The sequence below is a fragment of the Prionailurus bengalensis genome, chromosome E1 (assembly GCF_016509475.1).
Source record: "Prionailurus bengalensis isolate Pbe53 chromosome E1, Fcat_Pben_1.1_paternal_pri, whole genome shotgun sequence".
NCBI lineage: Eukaryota > Metazoa > Chordata > Mammalia > Carnivora > Felidae > Prionailurus > Prionailurus bengalensis.
The window spans coordinates 25,489,737-25,516,394 of NC_057347.1; the positions used below are offsets into that span (position 1 = coordinate 25,489,737).

A 26,658-nucleotide genomic window follows, 5' to 3' on the forward strand; every position below is an offset into this window, starting at 1 on the left:
GTCTCGCTCTCTCTCAAAAATAGATACACATTAAAAAATGTAAAGAATTTTCTACAATAAAATGAAACATCTTAAATATATAGCAATCCATGAGTTTATAATGATACTTTAAAAGGAAGCATTGGACATAATTGTAGGTAGCTTGTTTACTAACTCATTATCCTCAAAACTGATAATTAAAGAGAGAATATTCAGCATTTACCGTGTCTTCCTTGTATCAATTTAATAAGATAACTGAATAGTTGATGAGGTAAAGTTTTTCCTTATGGAAGAGTTCCAGTATTAAAAATTTTAGAATTTAGATTTAGTGTGGAGGTCATTTTGTAATATATACACAGAGTGAATTATGTTGTACCCCTGAAAGTAATATCATGTTGTATGTCAATTATATGTCAGTTAAAATAAAAGTTAGAATTTTAAGAATCACCATTGTCGCTACCCCTAATGAAACAATGAATTTAGGCAATAATCATCTGTATTTGGCTTTAGCCGATGAGTCTTAACATTACCAAAGTGGAACAGTCAGATATCATTATGTGCTTCCTGATTTGTGTAATAGGATGTATATATACAATATCATCTATGAAATATTTCTTCCAAGTCCTCTCAATTAAATCTGAATCTAATTCAGCCCCTAAATATAATTAGTACCTTACATAAAAGACAGAGATAGAGGGTCAAGTTAAACAGTATCTTGAGAATGCAGCTAGCCAACTCTGAAATGTAGGAAGTTCCTCATTATAAATGTGGCCTGATTTTTTCCAAGTTTTTTATTTAAATTCCGGTTAGTTAGCATACAGTATAATACAAGTTTCATGTGTAGAATTTAGTGATTCAACACTTACAATATCTGGTACTTAACATGGACAAGTGCACTTCTTCATCCCCATTTAACCCAATCGCCTCTGATAATCGTCAGTTTGTTCTCTGTAGTTAGGAGTCTGTTTCTTGGTTTGCCTCTCTTTTATCCCCTCTATGTTCATTCGTTTTATTTCTTAATTTCCACATATGAGTGAAATCATATGGTATTTGTCATTTTATGACTTATTTCACTTAGCTCCATGCACGTTATGGCAAATGGCAAGATTTCATTCTTTTTTATGGCTAATAATCCAGGGTGTGTGTGTGTGTGTGTGTGTGTGTGTGTGTGTGTGTGCACGTGTGTGTGACATCTTTTTTTGAAGAAGAGACTTATGTATGTATTTATTTATTCTTTTTTTCAAGTTTTTATTTAAATTCCAGTTTTTTAACACACTGTATAATATTAGTTTCAGGTGTAGAATTTGTGATTTGTTGCTTCACATACAATACCCAGTGCTCATCATAACAAGTGTCCTCCTTAATACCCATTACCCATAACCCATCCCCTCCTATCCCCATCCCCCTCCACCTCTTGCCCACCTCCCCTCCGGTAACCCTCATTTTGTGCTCTATAGTTAAGAGTTTGTTTTCTGGTTTGCCTCTCTTTCCCCCACCATGTTCATCTGTTTTGTTTCTTAAATTCCACATATGAGTGAAATCATATGGTATTTGTTTTTCTTTGACTGACTTACTTCACTTGGCATAATACTCTTTAGCTCCATCCACATTGTTGTAAATGGCAAGATTGCATTCTTTTTTATGGCTGAGTAATTAATATTCCATTGTAAATATATATGCTACATCTTCTTTATCCATTCATAAATGGACATTTGGGTTCTTCCCATCATTTGGCTATTGTTGATAATGCTGCTGTAAACATTGGGGTGCATGTATACCTTTGAATCAGTATTTTTGTATCCTTTGGGTTAATACCTAGTAATTGTAATTGCTGGATCATAGGTTAATTCTATTTTTAACTTTTTGAGGAAACTCCCTGCTATTTTCCAGAGTGGCTGCACCAGTTTGCATTCCAACAGTGTAAGATGGTTCCCCTTTTTCTGCATCCTCACCAACATCGGTTGTTTCCTGTGTTGTTAATTTTACCCATTATCACAGGTGTGAGGTAGTATCTCATTGTGGTTTTGATTTGCATTTCCCTGATTATGTGTGATTTTGAGCATCTTTTCATATGTCTGTTTGCCATCTGGATATCTTCTTTGGAAAAAGATCTATTCTTGTCCTCTGCCCCTTTTTAATTGGATTATTATTATTATTATTTTGAGTGTTGAGTTTTATAAGTTCTTTATATATTTTGGATACTCACCCTTTTACCAGATATGTCATTTGCAAATATCTTCTCCCATTCTAAAGATTGCCTTTTTGTTTTGTTGATTGTTTCCTTTGCTGTGCAGAAGCTTTTTATCTTAATGGAGTTACAGTAGTTCATTTTTGCTTTTGTTTCCCTTGCCTCTACGGATGTGTGTAGTAAGAAGTTGCTACAGCCAGTGTGAAAGAGGTTGCTGCTTGTGTTCTCCTGCAGGATTTTGATGGTTTCCTGTTGATGGTTACAAGTTAGGTCTTTTGTCCATTTTGAGTTTATTTTTGCATATGTTGTAAGAAAGTGGTCCAGTTTCATTCTTCTGCATGTCACTGTCCAGTTTTCCCAACACCATTTGTTGAAGAGACTGGCTTTTTCCTGTTGGATATGTTTTCCTGCTTTGTCAAAGATTAATTGGCCATAGAGTGGTAGTTTCATTTCTGGGTTTTCTATTCTGTTTCATTGATCTGTGTGTCTATTTTTGTGCCAGTACCATATTGTTTTGATTACTACAGCTTTGTTATATAACTTGAAATCTGGAACTGTGACACCACCAGTTTTGTTTTCTTTTTTTTACAATTTTTGGCTATTCAGGGTCTTTTGTGATTCCATGAAAATTTTAGGATTATTTGTTCTAGCTCTGTAAAAAACGCTCTTGGTATTTTGGTAGGTACTGCATTAAATCTGTAGATTGCTTTTGGTAGTACAGACATTTTAACAATATGTGTTCTTCCAGTCCATGAGCATAGATTTTCTTTCCATTTGTTTGTGTCATCTTCAATTTCTTTTGTCAGTGTTTTATAGTTTTTCAAAGTATAGGTCTTTCACCTCCTTGGTAAACTTTATTCCTAGGTATCTTATTATTTTTGGTGCAATTGTAAATGGGCTTGCTTTTTTTTTAAAGTTTATTTATTTATTTTTTAAGTTTATTTATTTATCTCTCTCTTTCTTAAAAGAGAGAGAGAGAGAGAGAGAGAGAGAGAGAAAGAAAAGGACATGGAGAGGGAAAATCCCAAGCAGGTTTTGCATGGGCAGTGCAGAGCCCCATGCGGAGCTCAAACTCATAAACTGTGAGATCATGGCTTGAACCAAAACCAAGAGTTGATCGCTAAACAACTGAGCCACCCAGGCACCTTTGGGATTGCTTTCTTAATTTCTCTTTCTCTTCCTTCATTACTTACTGTATAGAAAAGCAATGTATTTCTGTACATTTATTTTTGTATCCTGTGATCTTACTGAATTCATTTATCACTTTTAGCAGTTTTTTGGTGGAATATTTTGGGTTTCCTATATACAGTATCATGTCATCTGTAAATATTGCAAATTTTGTTTCTTCCTTACCAATTTGGATACCTCTTATTCCTTTGTGTTGTCTGATTGCTGTGGCTAGGACATCCAGAACTATGTTGAATAAAAGTGGTGAGAGTGGACATCCTTATCTTGTTCCTGATCTTAAGGGGAAAGATTTCAGCTTTTCCCCATTGAGTATGATTTTAGCTGTGGGTTTTTCATATATAGCCTTTATTATATTGAGGTATGTTTCCTCTAAACCTAGTTTGTTGAGGGTTTTTATCATGAATGGATGTTGTGCTTTGTTGAATGCTGTTTCTGCATCTATTGAAATGATCATATGGTTTTTATCCTTTATCTTTTTGATGTATTATATCACATTTGTTGATTTTTAAAATTTTTCTTGACTAATTTCTCTGACTAGGACTTCCAGTACCATGTTGAGAAAAGCGGTGAGAGTGGACATCCTTGTTTTGTTCTTGACCTTAGAGGAAAAGCTTTCAGCTGTTGACTGTTGAGTGTGATGCTAGTTGTGGGCTTGTCATAGATGGCCTTTATTATGTTGAAGTATATTCCCTTTATACTCATTTTGTTGACAGTTTTTATCATGAATGGATGTTGAATATTTTCATATGCTTTTTCCTTATCTATTGAGATGATAACATGGTTTCTATCCTTCTTTTTGTTAATGTGGTATGGATCTCAGTCAGCATCTAGATAGAGGCTGATTGGAAGCTCGACTGTCAGGCCACATCTTTTAAAGTATGAAAAAATACTTCTTTTAGGGATGGTCTAAGAGATGGACATTTTAGTCTACTGTTCTGGTTTGTGCCCTGAATGGATAGGGGGTTAAGAGAAATCATTTTAAACTATGTAAATATCCCATTCCCCCCCCCCCCCCCCAAAATTTGTAACACTGCTTTTATTTATATATATCATTAAATTCCTATTTTATTCAGTGGGTTATATTCACTCAGTAACTGTTTATTTTAATGCTCTGAATATCCCAGATTTGGCCAGTTAGCACCTATCAACTTGACATCTGTGTCCTTTGACATATCTCCATTTTTCTCTGACAATGTCCTTACCCTCTGGCACAACTAAACTTCTTTATTCTTATTTTAGTTGCCATTCAATTTTGTTTCTTTTGTATGGAAGGTACCAATTAGATGAACAATTTGGGTTAAAAATTCAATACTTCACTGTACTGCTGGGCACATTTTATTTCTGAACTCTGGTCCTCACCAGTCACTGGTATTCCCTACCTTAGCTATAACCTCCTAGAACTTGAGTATTTTAAATATTTATACTTTTTTTTTTACCTTATACCTATTAATATATTTAACTTATACTTCATTTGCATTAACATTATTTATCATTTAATTTACTTGAACATGCAATCTGGAAATAGAGATCATGCTTAACCTTCTTGGTATCTGTCATCCTTAGAACGGTGCCCTGGACATGGGCAAACGTTTATAGGTACAGATATTTGCTGCTGCCAATGTTATTCCGGTTTAACATGTAGGGAAACCAAATAGAAATTATTAAAATTATTTTGTTCTGTGTCACACCCTGTAATTTAGGAGACTGGAAATTTCTAAATGTCAAATATTAAGATCTAAAGAAACTCAATTAATGACCATAAAATTAATTTTTGTAACCTTCTACTAAAAATTATTTTGAAATGATATATAAAATTTAACACTGATTTTGAAATCTACTTAGCATATGATCTATCTGTCTTTGAGTACTTCAAAATCATGTCATTCTGGATTCTTCCAACAACTCTGAGGGTACTTTAATCAGGCAAGGAAAAAAACCTCAAGTATGTGGATCTAATTATGTTGAATTAAGTTGTTTTGTGATCTATGACTTGGGATATCCTCTGCATCTGACAGCAATTTTCCTCATAAGTCACATATGCAGTTAGAAAAATATTCCTAGTTTTCAACAGTCACACACACGCATACACACACACATACACACATAGTAAAACCTTACAATATTTTGTTAATATACTTCCATAATATCTTATTCAAGCAGATACAAGTCATTTTAGTACTTAACATGCTAATTTTAGTAAATGGTCAGCTTACTTTGGAAACATTTGCACATCAGATAAGTGTTACTTCTACCTTATCAGAATAGTTGTATAAAATGGTAAGATTTTAGGCTTAATTCTCAATGGCAAAGAATCTAGCTATTTAATATCACTAATTGATAGTATTTCATAGTTCAGATAAAAATAAATAATTTTAGTATGAGTATGTCTAGATTGCCTACTTATGTTTATACTGAAATTTAAATTTTACTGGACTTTATTTTTTTAATGCTTATGTATTTAATTTGAGAGAGAGAGAGAGAGAGAGAATGAGCAAGAGCTGGGGAGGGGCAGAGAGAGAATCTCAAGCAGGCTCCACACTGAGTGGATTGGTAGTCACTAGCTATTAGTAGTCACTCCTCATTCCCCATCCCCAATTTTCATATATATTTGGATGGTGCTTAGTAATTATATTACCAAGGATGAATTATCTACTTTCCTTAAGTTTCAATTTACTGTAAAATGGGACCAAAGTCCATTTCATAGCATTTATTTCAAGAAATGTTAGAAATAATATATGTAAAATGTGTTTTACTGTGCTTAGTAGAACATTTGGCACAGTAAATGACAAGGATTTAACATGAGGACCTTCACGTTTGGTCATTGTAGAGTAAGAAGGAGATTGGTGGGAAGATGGTGGAATAGGAGGACTTTAAGCTCTCCTCATTTTAGGATACAGCTAGATAACACTTACATCAGTATAAATAACCTAGAATAACAGGAACTGGATTTACCTTCCTACCTGAAACAGTTAAAGAACAAACAGTACTTTTTTAGAGACTGGCTATGAAGGATGGGATGTAAATGAGAGAAACCCTGTGATTGCCTCAGCTTACTGCCTGGGCAGAGTTTCCATCCTGTGGTGCAAGAAGGAGGAGCCCAAGTGGTGCGTGGTAGACTCCCCCTGTTGATAAGGTAATGCTAAGAGTGCTGAGAGGTGAAGATCATGGAGTTCTCAGGACAGAGTACTGGAGAGATAAAAGCTGCAATGATACAACCTCCTGAGATCTGCAGAGGAAATCTTAGGCCATGGAAAGAATCATCATCATATCAGAAAGGAAGAAAGTAAAACTGTGTGTATTTAAAGATGATGTGATTGTCTGTGTAGAAAATCTAATGGATTCTACAAAAATAGTTAGAGTAAGTGATTTTAATTAGGTTTCAGTATATTAGATCAGTATATAGAAGTCAGTTGGACCTCTACATGCTAGCAACAAACAATAGGTAATTGATCATTTAAAAAAGAGTTAAGGGGCGCCTGGGTGGCTCAGTTGGTTAAGTGTCTGACTGGCTCAGGTCATGATCTCACAGTTCATGAGTTCAAGCCCCGCATTGGGCTCTGTACTGACAGCTCAGAGCCTGGAACCTGATTCAGATTCTGTGTCTCCCTCTCTCTCTGTCCCTCCCCCACTCCTGCTCTGTCTGTGTCACTCTCAGAAATGGATAATGTTAAAAAAATTGTTTTAAAGTTAAAAGTAAAAAATAGTGTGTAATATGTACTTACCATGTGTAAGACATGCCCTTTGAAAACAATAAAACATTGCTGAGAGTAAAGACATAAATAAATGGAGAGTTGAACCTTGTTTTGGGGGTTGGAATACTTAATATTGTTAGGATATCAGTTCTCTCCAAATTGATCTGTATATTCAATGCAATCCCCATCAAAAACTCAGCAGGATAAAAACAAACAAAGCTAGCAGGAATTTTTGGAGAGGGTGTAGAAATTGACAAATTACTTCTTAAATTTTTTTTTCAACGTTTATTTATTTTTGGGACAGAGAGAGACAGAGCATGAATGGGGGAGGGGCAGAGAGAGAGGGAGACACAGAATCGGAAACAGGCTCCAGGCTCTGAGCCATCAGCCCAGAGCCTGACGCGGGGCTCGAACTCCCGGACCGCGAGATCGTGACCTGGCTGAAGTTGGGCGCTTAACCGACTGCGCCACCCAGGCGCCCCGACAAATTACTTCTAAAATTCATGTATAAATACATAAGGCTTATAATGGGCAAAATAATGCTGAAAAAGAAAAACAAATTTGGAGGAATATTACCACCTGATATCAAGACTTATTAAAGCCACAGAATCAGTAGGGAATCCAGGAACATTCCCATACATATGGACAATTGATTTTTGACAAAGGTGCAAAATGAGAAAGGCTAGTCTTTTCAACAATAGTGATGGACTGCTTGGGTATTTATGTGCAAGAAAAATAAGCATCAATCCATCCCTCATCCCATATACAAAAATGAACTCAAATTTGGATCATAGATTTAAATGTAAAACCTACTATGAAAAGCTTTTAGAAGAAAATGTAGGAGAAACCTTTGTGATTTGGGTTAGACACAGCTTTCTCAGATGTGACACTAATAGCAAAATCCATGAAAGCAGTATTGATACATTGGGAGTTCATTAAAACATATCTGCTCTTTGAGAAACACTGTTAATAGAATGAAAGGCACAAATTGTCTTCCCATCAGCCAATGGAATCTTACCTTGGGCATGAGTGACCCAGATTGTTCAGTTATCACTGTGATTTGTTTTGTGTACTCTTGGCCTTAAAAGAGGGACATCTGCAATCTGCCAGTATGTAGTCTTCCTCATGGTAAACCACACTAGGTTTGGCCAGTGTGTCAACAGTATTGTTTAAAGCAGGGTCAGCAAACTTTTTCTGTAAAGGCCAATAGTAAATATTTAAACTCTGCATCGTATATATTCTCTGTACTCACCTTTGTCATCTAGTACAAAATCATCTATAGATGATATATAAACAAGTGGATATGAATGCCCCACAGCTATAGTGACCCTTCAATTAAAACTGAGGTCAGCTCTCCATTATCCTGCTGTGCTAATTGGTCTTCATTTGTTCCACCAGAGTTTTTGTTGGGGCTGTACAGCTGCCATAGGCTAGTGGACACCATCAGTTTTCATCTTAGCCAAGCCATCAGGGAATCAGGCACAGGCATTTAAAGGAAGCTCTGTGAGTCAGGGGTCTATGAAACCAGTGGCATTGCTTTGGGCAGTGGAGTAGATGATAAAGTAGTTGTAAAAACAAGATGTTTCTAGGGCCAGGCTGGAACATACTCTGGAACATACCATTTCCACTTGACTAGCAAGCTCTGTTGGGTCCTTACCATCATGTTCATTATCAGATTTGAGTTGATCCATTCCAATATCGGTCTTGAAAAATCACAAGGCCTCATGGGTCAGTTGTTCATTCACAAGAACTTAGTAGCAGATTAGTAGCTACCATCTGAAAAAAGGGAGTGTATTTGGTTGTTGGATCAGGCAGGTGGCGATGTTGTACTGGGATAACACCTTAAGTACTTCAGCAGCCATTAAGTCATTACCTAACTTATTCCTACTGGGATTCTGTTGTTTGTATTATATAACATTGGGAAGGAACTGGAAGCCTAGTAGGCACTCTGTCATGCATTTTTCCCACTATTATTTCAGTCTGCATGGCAGAGGATACCGTCTGATACTTACAAGCATGTAAATACAATCAATTAAGCCATTAATACCAGTTACACATTTATCAACAGAAGCACAAGAGTATTCCTACAAGGTCACTTTAGCTTCTTTTCCCTATTGCAAACTTTGCTTACATTTCATTCCAGGGTATTTTCCCCCACCCCCACAAGGACATGGAATTCTTTTCCCTACAGAACACTGACTAATGTATTTAATGTGCACATGTCAGTTATTTAAGTGACAGCTGCCAGGCAATCATATTATTCTGTCTTGTTGGCAGGGGAGGCTAGCCTGCAGATACTATGGGGGCAGCCAGAAGTGTTGGCCTTTTTTCTCACTTGGCCAAGTGTTGGTTCCCCAGTGTTTCTGCCACTTATTTCCCTATGGGCAGTAGTGGTACTTGCTAGCATCCAGTGAGTGTCCAGGCATAACCACCCCTTTTTTTTCTGCCCCCACTCAACACTGCTGAGTTTCATCCCTACAGCCTTTGGCATTTTGGACACCCCTCATCCTTGTTTCCACTCAAGTTCTGATTGCAGCAGGAGCTGGCTATTTAGCACTGCTGGCTCTGTGGTGTTTGTGAGGCATCATATTCACTTTTTATTCAGTTCAGATTTTTATTGAAATAATTGTTGATTCAATTGGACTTGTAAGAAATAGTACTAAGAGATCCCATGTACCCTTGGCTCACTTTATCTCAATAAGGTAAACATTTTGCAAGCTAGAGTATATCACAACCAGGATATTGACATTGGTACAATCCCTGATCTTTTTCACATTTCATTAGATTTACTTGTACTCATTTGTGCATTTGTGTGTGTGTGTGTGTGTGTGTGTAAATGAGTGTGTTTAGATCTGTACAATTTAATGTAGGTTTGTATGTCCATTAAGATACTGAACAGTTCCCTCACATTGCCCTTTTGTAAGTGGACCTACATTCACCTGGCATTTACAGTTTGGGGCTGTTATGAATATATTATGTGAACATAGTTTTCATTTCTCTGATGTGGATGCCCAAGAGTGCAGTTGTTGGTTCAGATGATAATTGCATGCTGCTAATTAACATTAGCTCATTTTTTAATTTGTGACACTTTAGAAGAGTGTAAAACCTGTAATAAGCTTTCCATAAATATTTACTGAATAAATGATTATGAAGAATTGATAGGGAGAGGGAATTGGGCAGATAGGATAGAGGGTCTGTGGGGATTATCTGTCTAATTTAACACATTTCCTTTCTAAGCAACTTATTCCCAAGTAAACTTTTATTGCCATTAACCTTGTCATGATAGTAAGAATTACAGCATTTAAAATGAAAGTTTATATTAATTTTGAAGGATAAAACCTATTGAAATGTTGTGTTGGGAATGTGTCTAGAACTTGTATATTAATTCTTAAGCAAATAACTTCTTTTATATATTTTACTATAAGTTTTCATTAAACATAAACATCTGAGGGCTTGGACCCTGGCTAGTTTTTGCTCTATGGGGGACTTATCTTTATAGTGTTGACTGCCATTCTTACAGGCTTCTGAAAAACAATAATACTCTTGGATTGTAGACTTTCTATCCAAGTGCTGTCTGCTTTTGGATTTTCTTTCCTTTTTTCTTTTTAAGAGAATTGGAAAGCAATTTGATATTTGAATCAGTAGGTTTATATTTGGCTACAGAAAGAAAATCATATTTAACGATGGTTTTAAAAACTTAGGATTTATTTTTGTCATGTTATAAGAAGGCTGCTGCTAGTTTTGGTACAGTTGTTCAACAGTGTCCTTGTGACTTTTTTGTTCTTTCCCTCATGACTGCTTTATAATTGCCACTCTTGTGGGTATCATTTCTGAATTCAAGGCACTAAGATGGGGAGTTTTGGCAGCCTCGGTGATGTTAATTTCTTATATCAGGGAAGGAGATACTTTCCCAGAATCCTGCAGTAGTATCCTGCTTTTGTCTGACTGATCATAATTGTGTCAACACTTCCTGTTAGTCTGGGCAAGTCTGAAGTATCTGTAGAGGTGTCAGGTGTGAGAGAGAATGTTGGAAATGCTTGATTTGCCATTTACTAGTCACATATGTATAACCATCACAACAATCAAGATACAGATGATTCTCATCATCTCAGAAAATTTCCTGCATCTTTTTTTCAGTCAATATTCTACCTCATTCATGCCCTGGGCAATCATTGATATTACTTTGTTATTTTTTAAAATATCTTTTAATGCTTTCTAACGTTTGGTATGGGAGTAGGGGGACTGCCATTTCTGGCCACTTTATTTTCTGGCTCCGTATTAGAGACTCTAGGTCAATATCAGAGTCATTATCTGAGTGTTCCAAAAGTGCAAATTTCTTGGTTATGTCTCTCCCACCTCCCAGTACCTACAGAATCATAATTCTGAAGGTTGGACCAATTATCTGCACTTCTTACAAATAACTTAGGTACTTCTTTTCACACTAAAGTTTGAGAAATTTTGCTTTAGATTTTAGGATATTATACTGACCCTATGCTTTTATTGCTGTTATTAATTAGGTTTTGGTGATGAATTTGTGGCATAAGTTGGAGCCCTTTAAAATGCTGATTTCTATACCTTAGATGCTTAAATGTGGTACCACTTAATTCTAGAGCTCAAATACTCTTTTTCATGTGTAATTTGAATTCAGCCTGTTTTATGACTTAAATACACATTTGGGATGGAGTTTTTTTTTTTTTTTTTTTTGATAAAATGGGCGTAATTGTTCTAAGTATATGTCTGCTAATTAGATTTGGTTGCTCCATATATTGTTGCTTTGGATTATTAAATCAGCAAAATATTTGAAAATGGATAATTTAGATTTTCAAAAAATATTTGTATAAATTAGAATTACTGGAATATATTACCAACAATAGCCAAACTAGGAAAGAGCCCAAGTGTCCATCAACTGATGAGTGGATAAAGAAGATATGATATTTATCTGTAGTGGACCATTACTCAGCCATCAAAAAGAATAAAATCTTGCCATTTGCAATGACATGGATGGAACTAGAGTGTATTATTTTAAGCAAAATAAGTCAGAGAAAGACAAATACCATGTGATTTCATTTATATGTGGAATTTAGGAAACAGATGAACATATGGGGAGGGAAAAGAAGAGGGAGGCAAACCATAAGAGACTCTTAACTATAGAGAATAAACTGAGGGTTGATGGAGGGATGTAGGTGGGGGATGGGCTAATTGGGTGATGGGTATTAAGAAGACACTTGTTATGATGAGCACTGGGTGTTATTTGTAAGTGATGAATCACTAAATTCTACTCCTGAAACCAGTATTGCACTATATGTTATCTAACTAGAATTTAAATAAAAATTTGGAAAAAACAAAGATTTACTGGAATATAGCTATATTATATTTTAAGGAACAAATATATTAGCTTTCTAGAAGCCTAATGGTTTCTGGTAGCCAAACTTCACATCATTGCAATAAAAAACAGTTGTGAGATGTTATCAATATTCCAAATAACACAGGAGCCATTTAGCAAAAATAAATTATGTAACTTAGTATAAATTTGCAAAACATTTAATTAAGTACTCTGTATTTTTAAAATTCATATCTCATTAACTAAGAATTTTGACATTTGTATTCTTTTTTATTTTTATTTTTTAAATTAAAAAACTTGTAATGTTTTTATTTATTTTTGAGAGAGAGAGAGAGAGAGAGAGAGAGAGAGAGAGAGCACAAGCAGGGAGGGGGCAGAGAGAGACGGAGACACAGAATTAGGAACAGACTCCAGGCTCTGAGGTGTCAGCACAGAGCCCAACACAGGGCTCGAACTCACAGGCTTTGAAATCATGACCTGAGTTAGTTAGACACCCAACTGACTGAGCCAGCCAGGCGCCTCTGACATATGTATTCTTAAAAGCCTCTAAAGTGATAAAATTGATAATAATGAGCATCTAATGAGGATTCCCAGACTATGTTAGTTACTCTTTGCTTGATTTTTTCTATCATTTTATACCACACTTCTTTGCTGAATGGAGGGACACTTAATAAGAATATACTGCTTACCCATGTTGTGTTGTAGTCAGTTATTTACTCCAACCCCAGATGTGAAGTGAGCCATGATGGGCACAGATAAAATGCTAACTTAGGCTATGTAGCAGCTGTGTATCTTCTTTTGAGAACAGAATAATAGAGACACCTCAAAGAACTAAATGACAGTTAAAAGAAACCTCAACTATAAAAAGAGTCTGTAGAACTTCCCTTTTAGCAAACTGACTAGTTTTTTCATTTTTTTAAGTAACAGCTTTTCTGAGACAGAATTCACATACATAAAGTTCACCCTTTTAAAGTGTACAGTTTAGTGCTTTTTAGTATACAGACTGGTATATTGATCACTACTATTTTATTCTAGAACATTTTCATCACCCCAGAAAGAAACCTGGTACCCATGAGCAACTATTCCCCCTTCCCTTCTTCCTGGCTCTTGAAAATTGCTAATCTATTTTCTATATCAATGGATCTGCTTATTCTGTACATTTCATATAAACAGAATCATATAATATGTAACCTTTTCTCATTTTACCTACTATTTTAGAAGTTCATTCATTTTGTAGCATGTATCAGAACTTTATTACATTTTGTGGCTGAATAATATTCCCTTGTATGGATATACCACATTTTTTCCATTTATTAGTTGGTAGACATTTGGGTTGTTTCCACTTTTGAACTCTAAGGATACTGCTATAAACATTAGTGTGCAGGTTTTTGTTTGAACATGTTTTCGGTTCTCTTGGGTATTTAAGAATGAAAGTGTATGTTTAACTTTTACAGGAATTTTCTGAGTGTCTACACCATTTACTTTTTTCCCAGCAATGTATGAGGGCTCAACTTTACCCACATCCTCATCAACACTTGTTATTTTATCTTTTTTTTTTCACTGTAATGAGGTTTATTTATTTTTTTTATTTTTTATTATTATTTTTTTCAACGTTTATTTATTTTTGGGGGGACAGAGAGAGACAGAGCATGAACGGGGGAGGGGCAGAGAGAGAGGGAGACACAGAATCGGAAACAGGCTCCAGGCTCTGAGCCATCAGCCCAGAGCCCGACGCGGGGCTCGAACTCACAGACCACGAGATCGTGACCTGGCTGAAGTCGGACGCTTAACTGACTGCGCCACCCAGGCGCCCCTATTTATTTTTTTTAATATGAAGTTTATTTTTATTTTTATATTTATTATTTATTATTTATTTATTTTTTAAATGTGAAATTTATTATCAAATTGGTTTCCATACAACACCCAGTGCTCATCCCAACAGGTGCCCTCCTCAATGCCGATCACCCACTTTCCCCTCCCTCCCATCCCCCCATCAACCCTCAGTTTACTCTCAGTTTTTAAGAGTCTCTTATGGTTTGGCTCCCTCCCTCTCTAACTTTTTCTTTCTTACTTACTTTCTTTCTTTCTTTTTTTTTTTTAATAGCCATTCTTTTCAGTATGAAGTGGTATCTCATTGTGGTTTTTATTTACATTTCCCCAATGACTAAAAAGATGTTGCACATCTTTTCATGTACCTTTTGGCCATTTCTATACCTTCTTTGGAAAAATATCTTTTCAAAATTTTTGCTTGTTTTAACTGAATTATTTGTCTTTATGTTGTTGAGTTGAAAAACTTATTTATGTATTCTACATGCTGGACCTTTATCAGACATATTATTTGGAAAATTTTCTCATATTCTATGGATTGTCTTAAATTTTTAATAGTATTCTTTGCTGCAGAAAAGTTTTTAATTTTGAATAAGTACAATTTATCTACTTTGTCTCTTGTTGCTTGTAGGTAGTCTCAATTAATAATCCATTTAAGAATCTAGGGGCGCCTGGGTGGCGCAGTCGGTTAAGCGTCCGACTTCAGCCAGGTCACGATCTCGCAGTCCATGAGTTCGAGCCCCGCGTCGGGCTCTGGGCTGATGGCTCAGAGCCTGGAGCCTGCTTCCAATTCTGTGTCTCCCTCTCTCTCTGCCCCTCCCCCATTCATGCTCTGTCTCTCTCTGTCCCAAAAATAAATAAACGTTGAAAGAAAATTTTAAAAAAAAGAATCTAATGTAGTAACCTGTTAGAGTGATAATAGTCGTTTAGTCCTTGTTGTTAGCAGTGAAAATAGATGTTTGAACAGAATAGGGATATATTTTTATGGTAATTCTGATAATTATAGCAAACATCTTTGTTCATTGTTTAATAAATGATAGGCACTATTCTAAGTGCTTTACATGTTAATTCATTAAATCTAAAACCCCAGAGACTTGCATTATTGTTTTCATTTTACCTGTTGAAGAACCATAAGGCAGAGAGTTGTTAACTAACTTTTCCATGGCTCTGTACCTAGTAAGTGATAGATACATTTACTCCTCTGTGCTACCTGTAGGGAAAGCCTGTAATCACATGTAAAGATTTTATACTTAACAGTGCTGTTTCCATATGTTTTCACTATCTTTTTTAATATTAAAGTTTAATGATTATTTTACATTTCAAATTGGTTACTCTTATCCAATGAAAATTATATGTGTATGTGCATGTCTCACATGTCTTTGTGTATCTATATGTGTGTTTATGTGATATATATATATACATATATACACATAAATATCTATACATACTTATCTATTTTTGCATTAAGAGATGTCCAAGATAATTTGAAATAGTTGTCTCTGGGTTTGGGGGTTTATATGTGTATATATGTGTGACTTTTTTTTTTTCAACCAAGATGACTTTCTCCAATAGTTTTGGGTTAATGTTGAATTGAATACAGCTCTATTCACCTTGAAGACAAACAGAATGTCTGCTGGCTGTTGAATTTAGAAAAGAACTATAATTTCATTGGTGTCATGTTCCTAACTAATATCTTGCATGGATTCTTCTTATGGGGAAGGCTTTCTGTGTAGTTTTCCCTCTCTTTACTGTGGAGTATCTTGTAAACCATAGGAATAATACTGACTTGAGGGTCTTACTGTGTTTTTAACTTTGACTTTAGATTTTCAAGGCCCTTTCTGCTTTGAAGTTTATGATGATTTGACAAGTTTACATTTACTACCATGGTGGTGGTATAAAATGGGTCAGCAAACTGTGGTCCATTGGCCATATGTGGCCCTCTGTCTATTTTTGTACATCTCATGAGCCAAGAATGGTTTTTATAAACATCAGCATTGGGATCTACTTGATGATAATGTTATGGGCTTTGAACCCTAAATAAACAAAATATTATCTCCTGTAAAAAACAGATGCCATTCTTCTTATTAGTAGACTTACATTATAAAAATTATATTTGGTAAAAATTTTGTCAAATTTTGTTTTCTTTCTTGTTATTCTCAGTACCTAGATAGTATCCTTGGTTTTGCTTTCTTGCCTGAAGAGCCTAAAATTTTACTTTCTGGCCCCTTATGGAAAAAGTTTTCTGACCCCTGTTCTGAGAGAAACCTGTACTTGTCTCAAGTCCACATTCATTCTGTGCTCTAGTTTCATAACAGTTTGAAATGCTAAGTAGGAGCCATACAATATATCTCTTGCTGTCCAGATCTGCTTGGATTGGGTTAATTCCTGAGCTCAGTATAGTAAATAGTCCTTAAAAATAATAATTATCTAAGTATGCTTACTTCCTAAATTTGAGGGTACATGTTTGGACCATACTTTTTTGGTACCTGTACTTGTTTAGTTTAAGCTTCTAACAATTGCCTGATGTTACTTGCCATGATATTTAGTACTGTAGCATGGAAACAGATATAGCTGACATCTAGCTTTCCTGTTTTGTGAAGAGAAAGTCTTTATTAGAAATATCATTTCAAAATTGAGGTCCAGAAATGCTGCAGATGATGTTGTCATTTTATTACTAGTTTGCCATTTTATAGTCTTTTTTGTCTTTAATAATATATGAAAAACCACCCAACTTGTTTCATAAGACCAACAGTTATATTATTTTGCATTTTGTGAGTAGATGACTTATTATCTTCTATGTTATGTAAAGGATTAAACTTTCTCTAAATCTCTTGACAGCTAATATCTTCTGTGTTCATTTAAGTATCCTGATGTGTCTCAAGGTCATAGAGCAGAATCACTTCTTTAATAGCACTTTTGTAAGCAAGCGTTTAGGTGGAATTCTGTCTTCCTGCCTTGACCCTGATTGTTAGCACCACTTTATATCAGAAGTGTTTTTATTTTTTTTTTTTAATTTTTTTTTCAACGTTTATTTATTTTTGGGACAGAGAGAGACAGAGCATGAACGGGGGAGGGGCAGAGAGAGGGAGACACAGAATCGGAAACAGGCTCCAGGCTCTGAGCCATCAGCCCAGAGCCTGACGCGGGGCTCGAACTCACGGACCGCGAGATCGTGACCTGGCTGAAGTCGGACGCTTAACCGACTGCGCCACCCAGGCGCCCCTCAGAAGTGTTTTTAAAATGAAAGAAGAAAACTTCTTTTCATGGACAGACCAGGAAGTGGTCTTGATTATAAAGTATTCTGGAAAAAGGTTTTAGATAACGTGGATTAGTTGCCCTGTGGATGGAACACAAGTTACTCAATAAGTCTACAGGTGTTTTTTCTTTATATGTTTGATTCTGGATTATGTTAATGCATTTCATATTACAATATTAAACTTGTCTGGAACTATTTTTCTTTTCCTTGCTTCTGCTGTTTATACTTTTCTTTGTCTCCTTCCCTGTCTTTTGCTTTTCTGTAAGTCTGTTTAGCTGGAAGTTATTGTAGGCATACTGCAGAGGTAAAGCACTTGTGGACTAGCTTTTTATTCATAACTCTAGAATCTTGGGAGTTAATTTTTTCAGATTTCAGGAGGTCCTTTTAACATTAAACATAAACATGTCATTAGGATATATCGCAGTGATTGAAATAAAAGGAGTTTGGTTGAATTTTGGGTTTATCTATGTATTGATAATTTTAGTCTAGCAATAGCCTAGCAATGAAGTATCCTGTCTTGATATATATGACTAAGATTTCTTTTGATTTCCAAGGTTCTGGGCTCTTTTAGAGACTTGTACTTTGATGTATACTTGTAGGTTTTGTTGGTAGAATATTTCTGGAATATTAGTCGTGGTTTTAATCTGAACTTAGACTTATTTGAACATCTAATATATTGGAAAGTATTGGTTTCTCTGACTGCTGAAGGAGTTTTACTTAGCTCGTATTATAATGCTATGCCACACATTCATATATTATGTGTCTATACCTGTATACATTTTCCATGTTAAATTCCACTTACAAGCGTATTATCTTTATTATACCATACTTTTACTTGTTTGAATTCTTTTTTTTTAAAGCACTGTTTGACTATAGTTTTATATGGTGGAAAATTAATCATTTAGTCAATAATACAGAAAATCTTAACAATCTGTAACTTGCCTTTATTTTAGAGGCTATGCTTTAAAATGGTTAGAACAACGTTAAATTTTACTTGATTTTCTTTTTAAGAAGAAAAGTAAATGGAGACATTTTTGTTCAAGTTTTTATCATTAGATTGATATTAAGATGAGTGTAGTAAATTAGGTTTACTAATTTGAAAATAATTGAACTTCTGTATTCAATGCCTGGTAAGTGTCATACAAATTAGTAATTAATTTCCCCTAAATCAAGTGTGTGATCAGCCACTTGTTGCAAATAAAGGTTTCTTTGAACATAGTTGCACTCATTCATTTATATATTTTCTGTGGCTACTTTGACACTAGAAGGTCAGAGCTGAGTAGTTATAGCAGAAAATAGAGACTGGATAACCTGTAAAAGTTTGCCAACCACTGCAGATACATGAGGTGTAGGGGTGTGTGTGTGTGTGTGTGTGTGTGTGTGTGTGTGTGAAAAAGAGAGAGAGAGAGAGAGAGAGAGAGAGAGAGAGAGAGAGAGAGAGAAAGAGAGATTAGAGTGCTTTGAGACCTTTTCTCTTCTGCATTCCACCTTTCTTAAGGGTCCTATGTTCCTGACTGTTGAAGGAACTTTTACATAATTTTCCTTCAGCCACCCTCATCCCTGCTGCAAATCCACTCCCCTGCATTTCACTCCCATAATCATTCTTCCAAACCTGAAATCTTGATTGCACTATTTCTTAAATAAAACGCAGACACCTCTTGTTCTGGATTTGCCAAGTCTGATTTTTTTTTCTGACATGCTGAACTACTTGCTCATCATTTCTGTGTTATGCTTTTGCATTTATAGCTAATGTAGAATATCTGAATATCTCTAAATTGGAGTGTCTTCTCTTATTTCTTTGTAAGTATATCCTACTTCAAAACTTATTTCCAGAATCCGGGTCTTTCCTATACCTCCACCTTCACCATCTCCTTTTTACCTCTTACAGAGACTATATATTTCTTCCTTTTTCTTACCACTGTGCCTGGTACACAAGACACTTATTTTGCTTTTTAATATAATACATTATCACAAATGTCTCACATGTCTTTAACTCCTGTTAGACTGTGAGCCCAAAGATTATTTCCTATTCACCTTTTTATTCCTGGTGCTTAGCGTGGAACCCAACAGATATTTGCTCAGTGAATGATTGGATTAATAACTTCACCTACATTGTATAATGTTTGTTTTTATTTTTACTATTTTATGCTTATTAGAAGGAAAATTAATTTAGAGAAATAAAGCTGACCCATATTTTTGTAGCTCTGTAGGTAAAACTGCCTAGGTCTGGATTTTTTTTTACTTGGCACTCTGTGCTGCAAGGGACAGAACTTTCTACTCTAAAACTTATCAAATCCCTGATATGGTGGTTTGATCAATATTCACCATGAAACTTGTCTGTAAAATAAAAAGTTTTAAGTTGTACTTGATCTTAGGTAAATTTGGTAAGAAAGGCAAGTATTTCTATTCACATCTGCTGATATGTATGTGATACTCCTAGATAAATCCAAATAGTTTCAATCTCTCTTTTTGCGTTTTTCCCTATCCATTTCCAGGTACAAGACATCTGCTTCAGCCATGACTGTCGCTGGGTTGTGGTCAGTACACTCCGGGGGACTTCCCATGTTTTCCCCATCAACCCTTATGGTGGCCAGCCTTGTGTTCGAACACATATGTCACCACGAGTTGTGAATCGTATGAGCCGTTTCCAGAAAAGTGCTGGGCTGGAAGAGATAGAACAAGAACTGACGTCTAAGCAAGGAGGTCGCTGTAGCCCTGTTCCAGGTCTATCAAGTAGCCCTTCTGGATCACCTCTGCATGGTAAACCTAATTTTCTCTCTCTCCACTGAACCTACTATCTTTCTCTCATTATCCTTACTAGTCAAGATCTGGGATAAAATAATTAAAACATTTTTCCCCCTCATGTGTTCATGCAAAGACAAGATCTTAGGCTTATTTTGGGACATTCTTAATTTATTAAATAATTTAATAAATTGAAGTCCATATGGGAAAGGTGATTTTTGCCATGCTAACTAACTTTTAGTTCATTGAGAAATATTCATTGTTGGAGAGTAATAGTCATGAGTCATGTGTATTTTGGAATAGCATTTGCATTTTATTTATTTTTTTAATATGAAATTTGTTATCAAATTGGTTTCCATACAACACCCAGTGCTCATCCCAGAAGGTGCCCTCCTCAATACCCATTACCCACCCTCTTCTCCCTCCCACCCCCCATCAACCCTCAGTTTGAGAATGTATTTATTTGTCTATCCTTTTTACTACTATTGTTGATGTATATTTGGGAGGTTTCTGGTGTTGGGTTATTGTACATAGTGATGCAGTGAAAATGTTTGTACTTGTTTCTTGGTGCAAATGTGTTCTCATTTGTGTGTGTGTGTGTGTGTATATATTCTCATTTTTTAATGAAATGCTGGGTGTGTATGTGCATCTTGACCTTGGTAGCTAATACCGGAGTGGTTGTACCATTTCATTTCCATTAGAATGGCAAAAAAAATTGTTTATATTAGATGGTACTTTTTCTAGAGCATTGCAGGTTCTTCTTGACAGATGACCAATTTATATTTTTAAGAATAGAGGATTTTATACAGAGAGATTATGGTTACTACAGAAACCAATTTTTAAAAAATGTTTTAATGTTTAGTTTTGGGGGGGGGGGAGGGGCAGAGAGCGAAGGAGACACAGAATCTGAAACAGGCTCCAGGCTCCTAGCTGTCAGCACAGAGCCCGACACGGGGCTCGAACTCACGAACTGTGAGATCGTGACCTGAGCTGAAATCAATAGCTCAACTGACTGACCCACCTAGGTGCCCCACTACAGAAATCAATTTGTATTTATTCAATTGATCTGAAATGTACATAACATAAAATTAACCATTTAATATTAAGAATTCAATGGCATTTAGTACACTCACGATGAACCACCACTTCTAACTAGTTCCAAAATGTTTTCCTCACCTAAGAAGAACACCGTGTATTCTTTAAGCAGTTACTACCTGTTCCTCTCTCACTAAGTCCCTAGCAACCACCAGCCTGTTTTCCATCTCTGTGGGTTTACTTGTTCTGGATATTTCATATAATAATCCATATGTGATCATATAATATGTGATTGTTTTTTCTGGCTTATATGACATGGTATAATGTTTTCAAGGTACAGCCACACATAGTATATATCAGTACTTCATTCCTTTTTATGGCCGAGTAATATTTCACTGTATGTATATACTCCAATTTTATCTATTCTTCCATTGATCGACATTTGGGTTGTTTCCACCTGTTTGCTGTTTTGAATAGCGCTGTGCTGAATATGAGCATGCAAGTAGTTGTTTGAGTACCTCTGAAGTTCTCTTGGCTTTATACCTATCCTTATTTGTTTCAGCTTCTGCTTAAACATGTATCCTTTTGTAATACCTAATCAATTCTAGATATATATTTTCTGTAGGAAGTTTTAAGATAGACTGAAATCATATAAGTACATAGAATCCCGGGGAGAAATTCTGTAACTCAAAAAAGCTTGGAACCTTGTTTTCTCCTTAGGTGATGCTATATGCTTTGGCCCCATTATTTTTATAAGAATAGTAGTTATTTATGTTTATTTACCTAGTGACCCATGATCTTCAAGGTTGAAGATCTTTAGAATCAGTCCTATGTGAAAATCTTCTAGAATCACTCCTAGAAGTCATTTTGAATTTTTTTTTTTCAACGTTTATTTATTTTTGGGACAGAGAGAGACAGAGCATGAATGGGCGAGGGGCAGAGAGAGAGGGAGACACAGAATCGGAAACAGGCTCCAGACTCTGAGCCATCAGCCCAGAGCCCGACGCGGGGCTTGAACTCACGGACCGCGAGATCATGACCTGGCTGAAGTCGGACGCTTAACTGACTGCGCCACCCAGGCGCCCCTAGAAGTCATTTTGAAAAGCATTTAGAATTAAAAAAAAAAAAGCTTAGAAAGTTACGGGATATTTGTATTTTCAGCCATTTGCAAGAAATTTTACTTCAGAAATAATTACTTAAACTTTGTTGTATAATTAGCCTCATAGTGTAGATTCTTTGAGGACCTTTCTCTTTGTGTTAAGGAGTTTCCTTCAATTAAATTTCACCAAACACTTTATGGAGAGAGATTCAGAGTACACATGGGGCAGCTAGGTTGACCAAAGAACAGAAGTAATCATAAAAAATTACGAAGGATTTATAGTCCTTATATTTGTACATCTTAAGAGAGTATCTTTTGAGCATCTTTTTTCTTCCTGTTCTTCCTTCCCTGTTAAGCTTACTACACACCAGTCTTTGGTTACAAAGTTCACAAAAAATTAAGGTGATCTCTGCCGTCAGATATCTCTGGTCCAAGAGAGAATGCAGATATTAAATGACTGTGAACAAATACCTTTCAGTGTATTTTTGTAGAAGGGTGCGATGTGCCAATCAATTAAGGATGTGTCATTTGTGAAAGAACAAATAGTTGAAGAGAAATACTTGATTTCTGAGTAAAAATACATGATTTTCTCTCAGCTTTATTGATTTCACAGCTCTGTTCATTTTTTTGCGTGAAGCTAACAGAAGGCATCTCAGAGAGGAGATTATACTGTTTGACAGTACTGCTGTGCTTAACATTCCCTTTGAAAGCTAGGAATTTCAGGAGGCATTTTCCTCCTGATAACATGTCTTATTATGTTAGAATTTCACCCCATATTTCTGTGTAGTATTTCTCATTTGTAAAGCATAGACCTTTGAGTGATGGTCATTTTTCTCCATGATCTTTTTGTATCTTACATGTCAAAACAAAATGGGCATTGTTGTTGGATAGTTCTAAAAATGATGTATTTACAGTTTGTGTGGATAAACAGTCTGATGCTGGTCAAAAACAATGTAAACCTTTGAACAGGGAGGGATTCATCTTGAAAATGAATCATGCTTTGGCAGTATTACCGTTGTTTGTGTGTGCTCTTTTTAGCAAAGTAAAGGAAACTGTTAAATAACAGTTGATATAGGGATATTTCCTTTTTACTCTCTGGAGTCAATCCAGTTTAGGTTAGGATTATTTTATCTATTTGCCTTTTTTTTTTTCTTAACAGAGGATGTTTATTTATTTGAAATATATTCTCTCTAAATAATCTCTTTCATTTCCGATCTTGTTGCCTGGACCTTAGTCTCTCTGAGGGTTCTTAACTTAAGATCCATGAACATGCATGGGGAGAAATTGCATCTTTGTATTTACTATCTCCTAACCAAAATGAAGCATTCATTTTTATTTTGAATATAGACAAAACATCTGTGTTTTTATTGGGGACAACGTCACAAGTAGTACATTGTCACCAATAGAAACACAGATATTTTCATATCACATTATATGCAAAATATGTGTATCTTGAAATGCTTTGAATTAGTGAACATATTTTGAAATACTGATTATGCTCATCATTGCTTTGCAGTTATAAGTTATGACATAATAATATTACTGATTTAAATATTTATTATGTATAATGCTATACAGAACTTAATTTTTAGAATGTATTGATAACTATGCTTCTAAATAATTTTTAATTTGTAATTCTATTTATTTCATTAATTTGTAAGTATTATTCCAAAAAAGAGTCCACAGCTTTCCCAGACTGCCCAAGTAGTCCTTGACACAAAAATTATTAAGAGTACCTAATCTTTGGGGCGCTTGGGTGGCTTACTCGGTTAAGCATCCAACTCTTGATTTCAGCTCAGGTGATGATCTCACAGTTTGTGAGTTTAAGCCCCACCTCAGGCTCTGCGCTGATAGTGTGGAGCCTGCTTGGGATTCTCTCTCTCTCCTTCTCATTCTCTCTCTCTGTCCTTCCCCTCCTCGCTTTCTCAGTCTCTCTCTCTCTCTCAAAAATAAATTAATTAATTAAAAAAAAACAAAACCCTGATCATCATTTCTTACCTCATCTGTTTCAGTAGCCTCCAGCCTTTTGTGACTGTCAAAAGCATTTCCTTTGTTAACCATAAATATGATCTTCTACTTTTCTGCTTAAAATCTTTCAGTGTCTCTTCATTCTTATAGAATATTAGAGAAGGTTCCATCTTATTTCCAACTTCTTGTCCCTCCCACCATAGCTAGGTTTCCCTGAATATGCCACATGTGTCTATTTCTTGGCACCTTTCCTATTATATACTTTTCTCTATTTGAAATAATTATAACCCCCTTGAATGCCTATTAAATCCCTATTTAGCTAAAAATATCCTTTCATCTTTTAAGCCTGTCTTAAAAATCTCTTGATGTTGTGTCAGTCTGTATTAGCCTTGATGTTGGCTGAAGATGGGGTCCTTTTCTTGTTTGTATTTGTATTTTGATACCTCACATAGTATTGGTAAAATGTAGACTCTAAGGCTTCAAGCCAGAGTTTTCAAACATCTTTAGAAGTTCTAATAAAAACAATTTAGATTTAAATCATTGCTTGTCAGGGGCGCCTGGGTGGCTCAGTCGGTTAAGCGTCCGACTTCAGCTCAGGTCATGATCTCGCGGTCCGTGAGTTCGAGCCCCGCGTCGGGCTCTGGGCTGATGGCTCAGAGCCTGGAGCCTGCTTCTGATTCTGTGTCTCCCTCTCTCTCTGCCCCTCACGTTCTGTCTCTCTCTGTCGCTCGATAACAAATAAACTTAAAAAAAAAAAGTATTTAAATCATTGCTTGTCAGAATGAAGAGCTTCTCATTCATAGTAACATTGCTTTTCATTTTAACATCTGTGAGATACATTCATTTGTTCAACAACTGTTAATTAATGTTTACTATGTCCAGGCACTGTTCCTGAGCCCTAGGAAAAGAGCAGTGAACAAAAGAGGAAAAAATCCCTATTTCCATGAAGGTGACTTTTTAGTATAGTGATATGAACAATGAAAAGGATGGATGGATGGATGGATGGATGGATGGATGGGTAGGTAGGTAGATAGTTTTGTGTGCTGTGGAGAAAAATAAAGGATGAAAGGGGAAGTAGGGGATGCCTGGATAGGATCCCAGTTTGAAATTAGAAAGGTTCCCACAGGCCTTACTAAGATGACATTTGAACAAAGATCTGATGGAAGTATGGGAGAAAGTCATGCAAATATCTGGGGAGTATGTCTGAGGAAGAAGGAACAGCCAGTGTAAAATCCCTGCACTGGGAGTGTGCCTAGAGTGTTCAAGGAAAGGCAAAGAAGACAGTGTGGCTGAAGCACAGTGTGCAAGGTGCATACTAGAAGATGAGGTTACAGAGGAAATATGGTCAGATCATGTCAGCCTCTGACTTTTACTCAGAGTGAGGTGGAGAAGCTGTGAAGAGAGCTTGGAGAAAAAGAGTGACATAAGACTGTGTTTTAGTAGGATCAGAATGGAGATTTGTATTAAGAATTCACAGTCCTAGGTGACAAGGGTAGAAGCCTAGTGAGACTGGTTAGGAGAGTATTGCAGAAATCCAGGTTAGAGAGGAAAGGCTTAGACTGAGTTGTTTATAATAGAGATTGTGAGTAGTGATTTTATTCTTGATACATTTTGATGGTAGGGTTAACAGGATCTGGCATTTATTATGTCAAGTATGACAGAAGAGAGGAGTGAGGGTAACTAGTAAGGCTTCTGTCCTGAGCAGCTGGAAGGACAGGGCTGCCTTCATGTCAAATGAGGAACACAATGTTAAAGTAGGTTTGGGGATAGGGGCAGGATCAGAAGTTTCGGACATGTTTAGCTTAAGATGTGTCTTTGGCCTCCTAGAGATATTAAGTGGATATTCGGTTCTACAGGCCTGGAGTTCAGTGGAAAGGACTAGACTGAGGATAAGTGTTTGGAAGACACAGGTGAAGCCAAAAGCTGGATGAGATCACCTAGTGAGTTGAGTAAGAAAAAAAAATAAATATGTCCCAAGACTGAGACCTGGGCCCTCCACCATGAAGTAGCTAGTAACAGAGAAGGAAAACCATATATGAGAAATCCTAGAGGTCAAATGAGAAAATTTTTTTCTGAGAAAAGGGAGGGATCCAGGTGTCAAATTCTGCTGATAGGCCACTTAAGATAAAGACTGAGATGGGAATGCAAACTGGTGCAGCCACTCTGGAAGACAGTATGGAGGTTCCTCAACAAACTAAAAATAGAACTACCCTACGACCCAGCAATCGCACTACTAGGCATTTATCCAAGGGATACAGGTATGCTGTTTCGAAGGGACACATGCACCCCCATGTTTATAGCAGCGCTATCAACAATAGCCAAACTATGGAAAGAGCCAAATGT

At 36.0% G+C, this 26,658-nt stretch overlaps 1 protein-coding gene across 1 annotated transcript in view; it reads left to right on the forward strand.

The window, feature by feature from the left end:
- BCAS3 (BCAS3 microtubule associated cell migration factor) overlaps window positions 1-26,658 on the forward strand; it is a 629,762-nt gene that overhangs the window by 241,079 nt on the left and 362,025 nt on the right. The window contains exon 17 of the mRNA XM_043582630.1: window positions 19,967-20,231. Coding sequence (XP_043438565.1) covers window positions 19,967-20,231 — 265 coding nt within the window. The remainder of the gene's footprint in view (window positions 1-19,966; window positions 20,232-26,658) is intronic.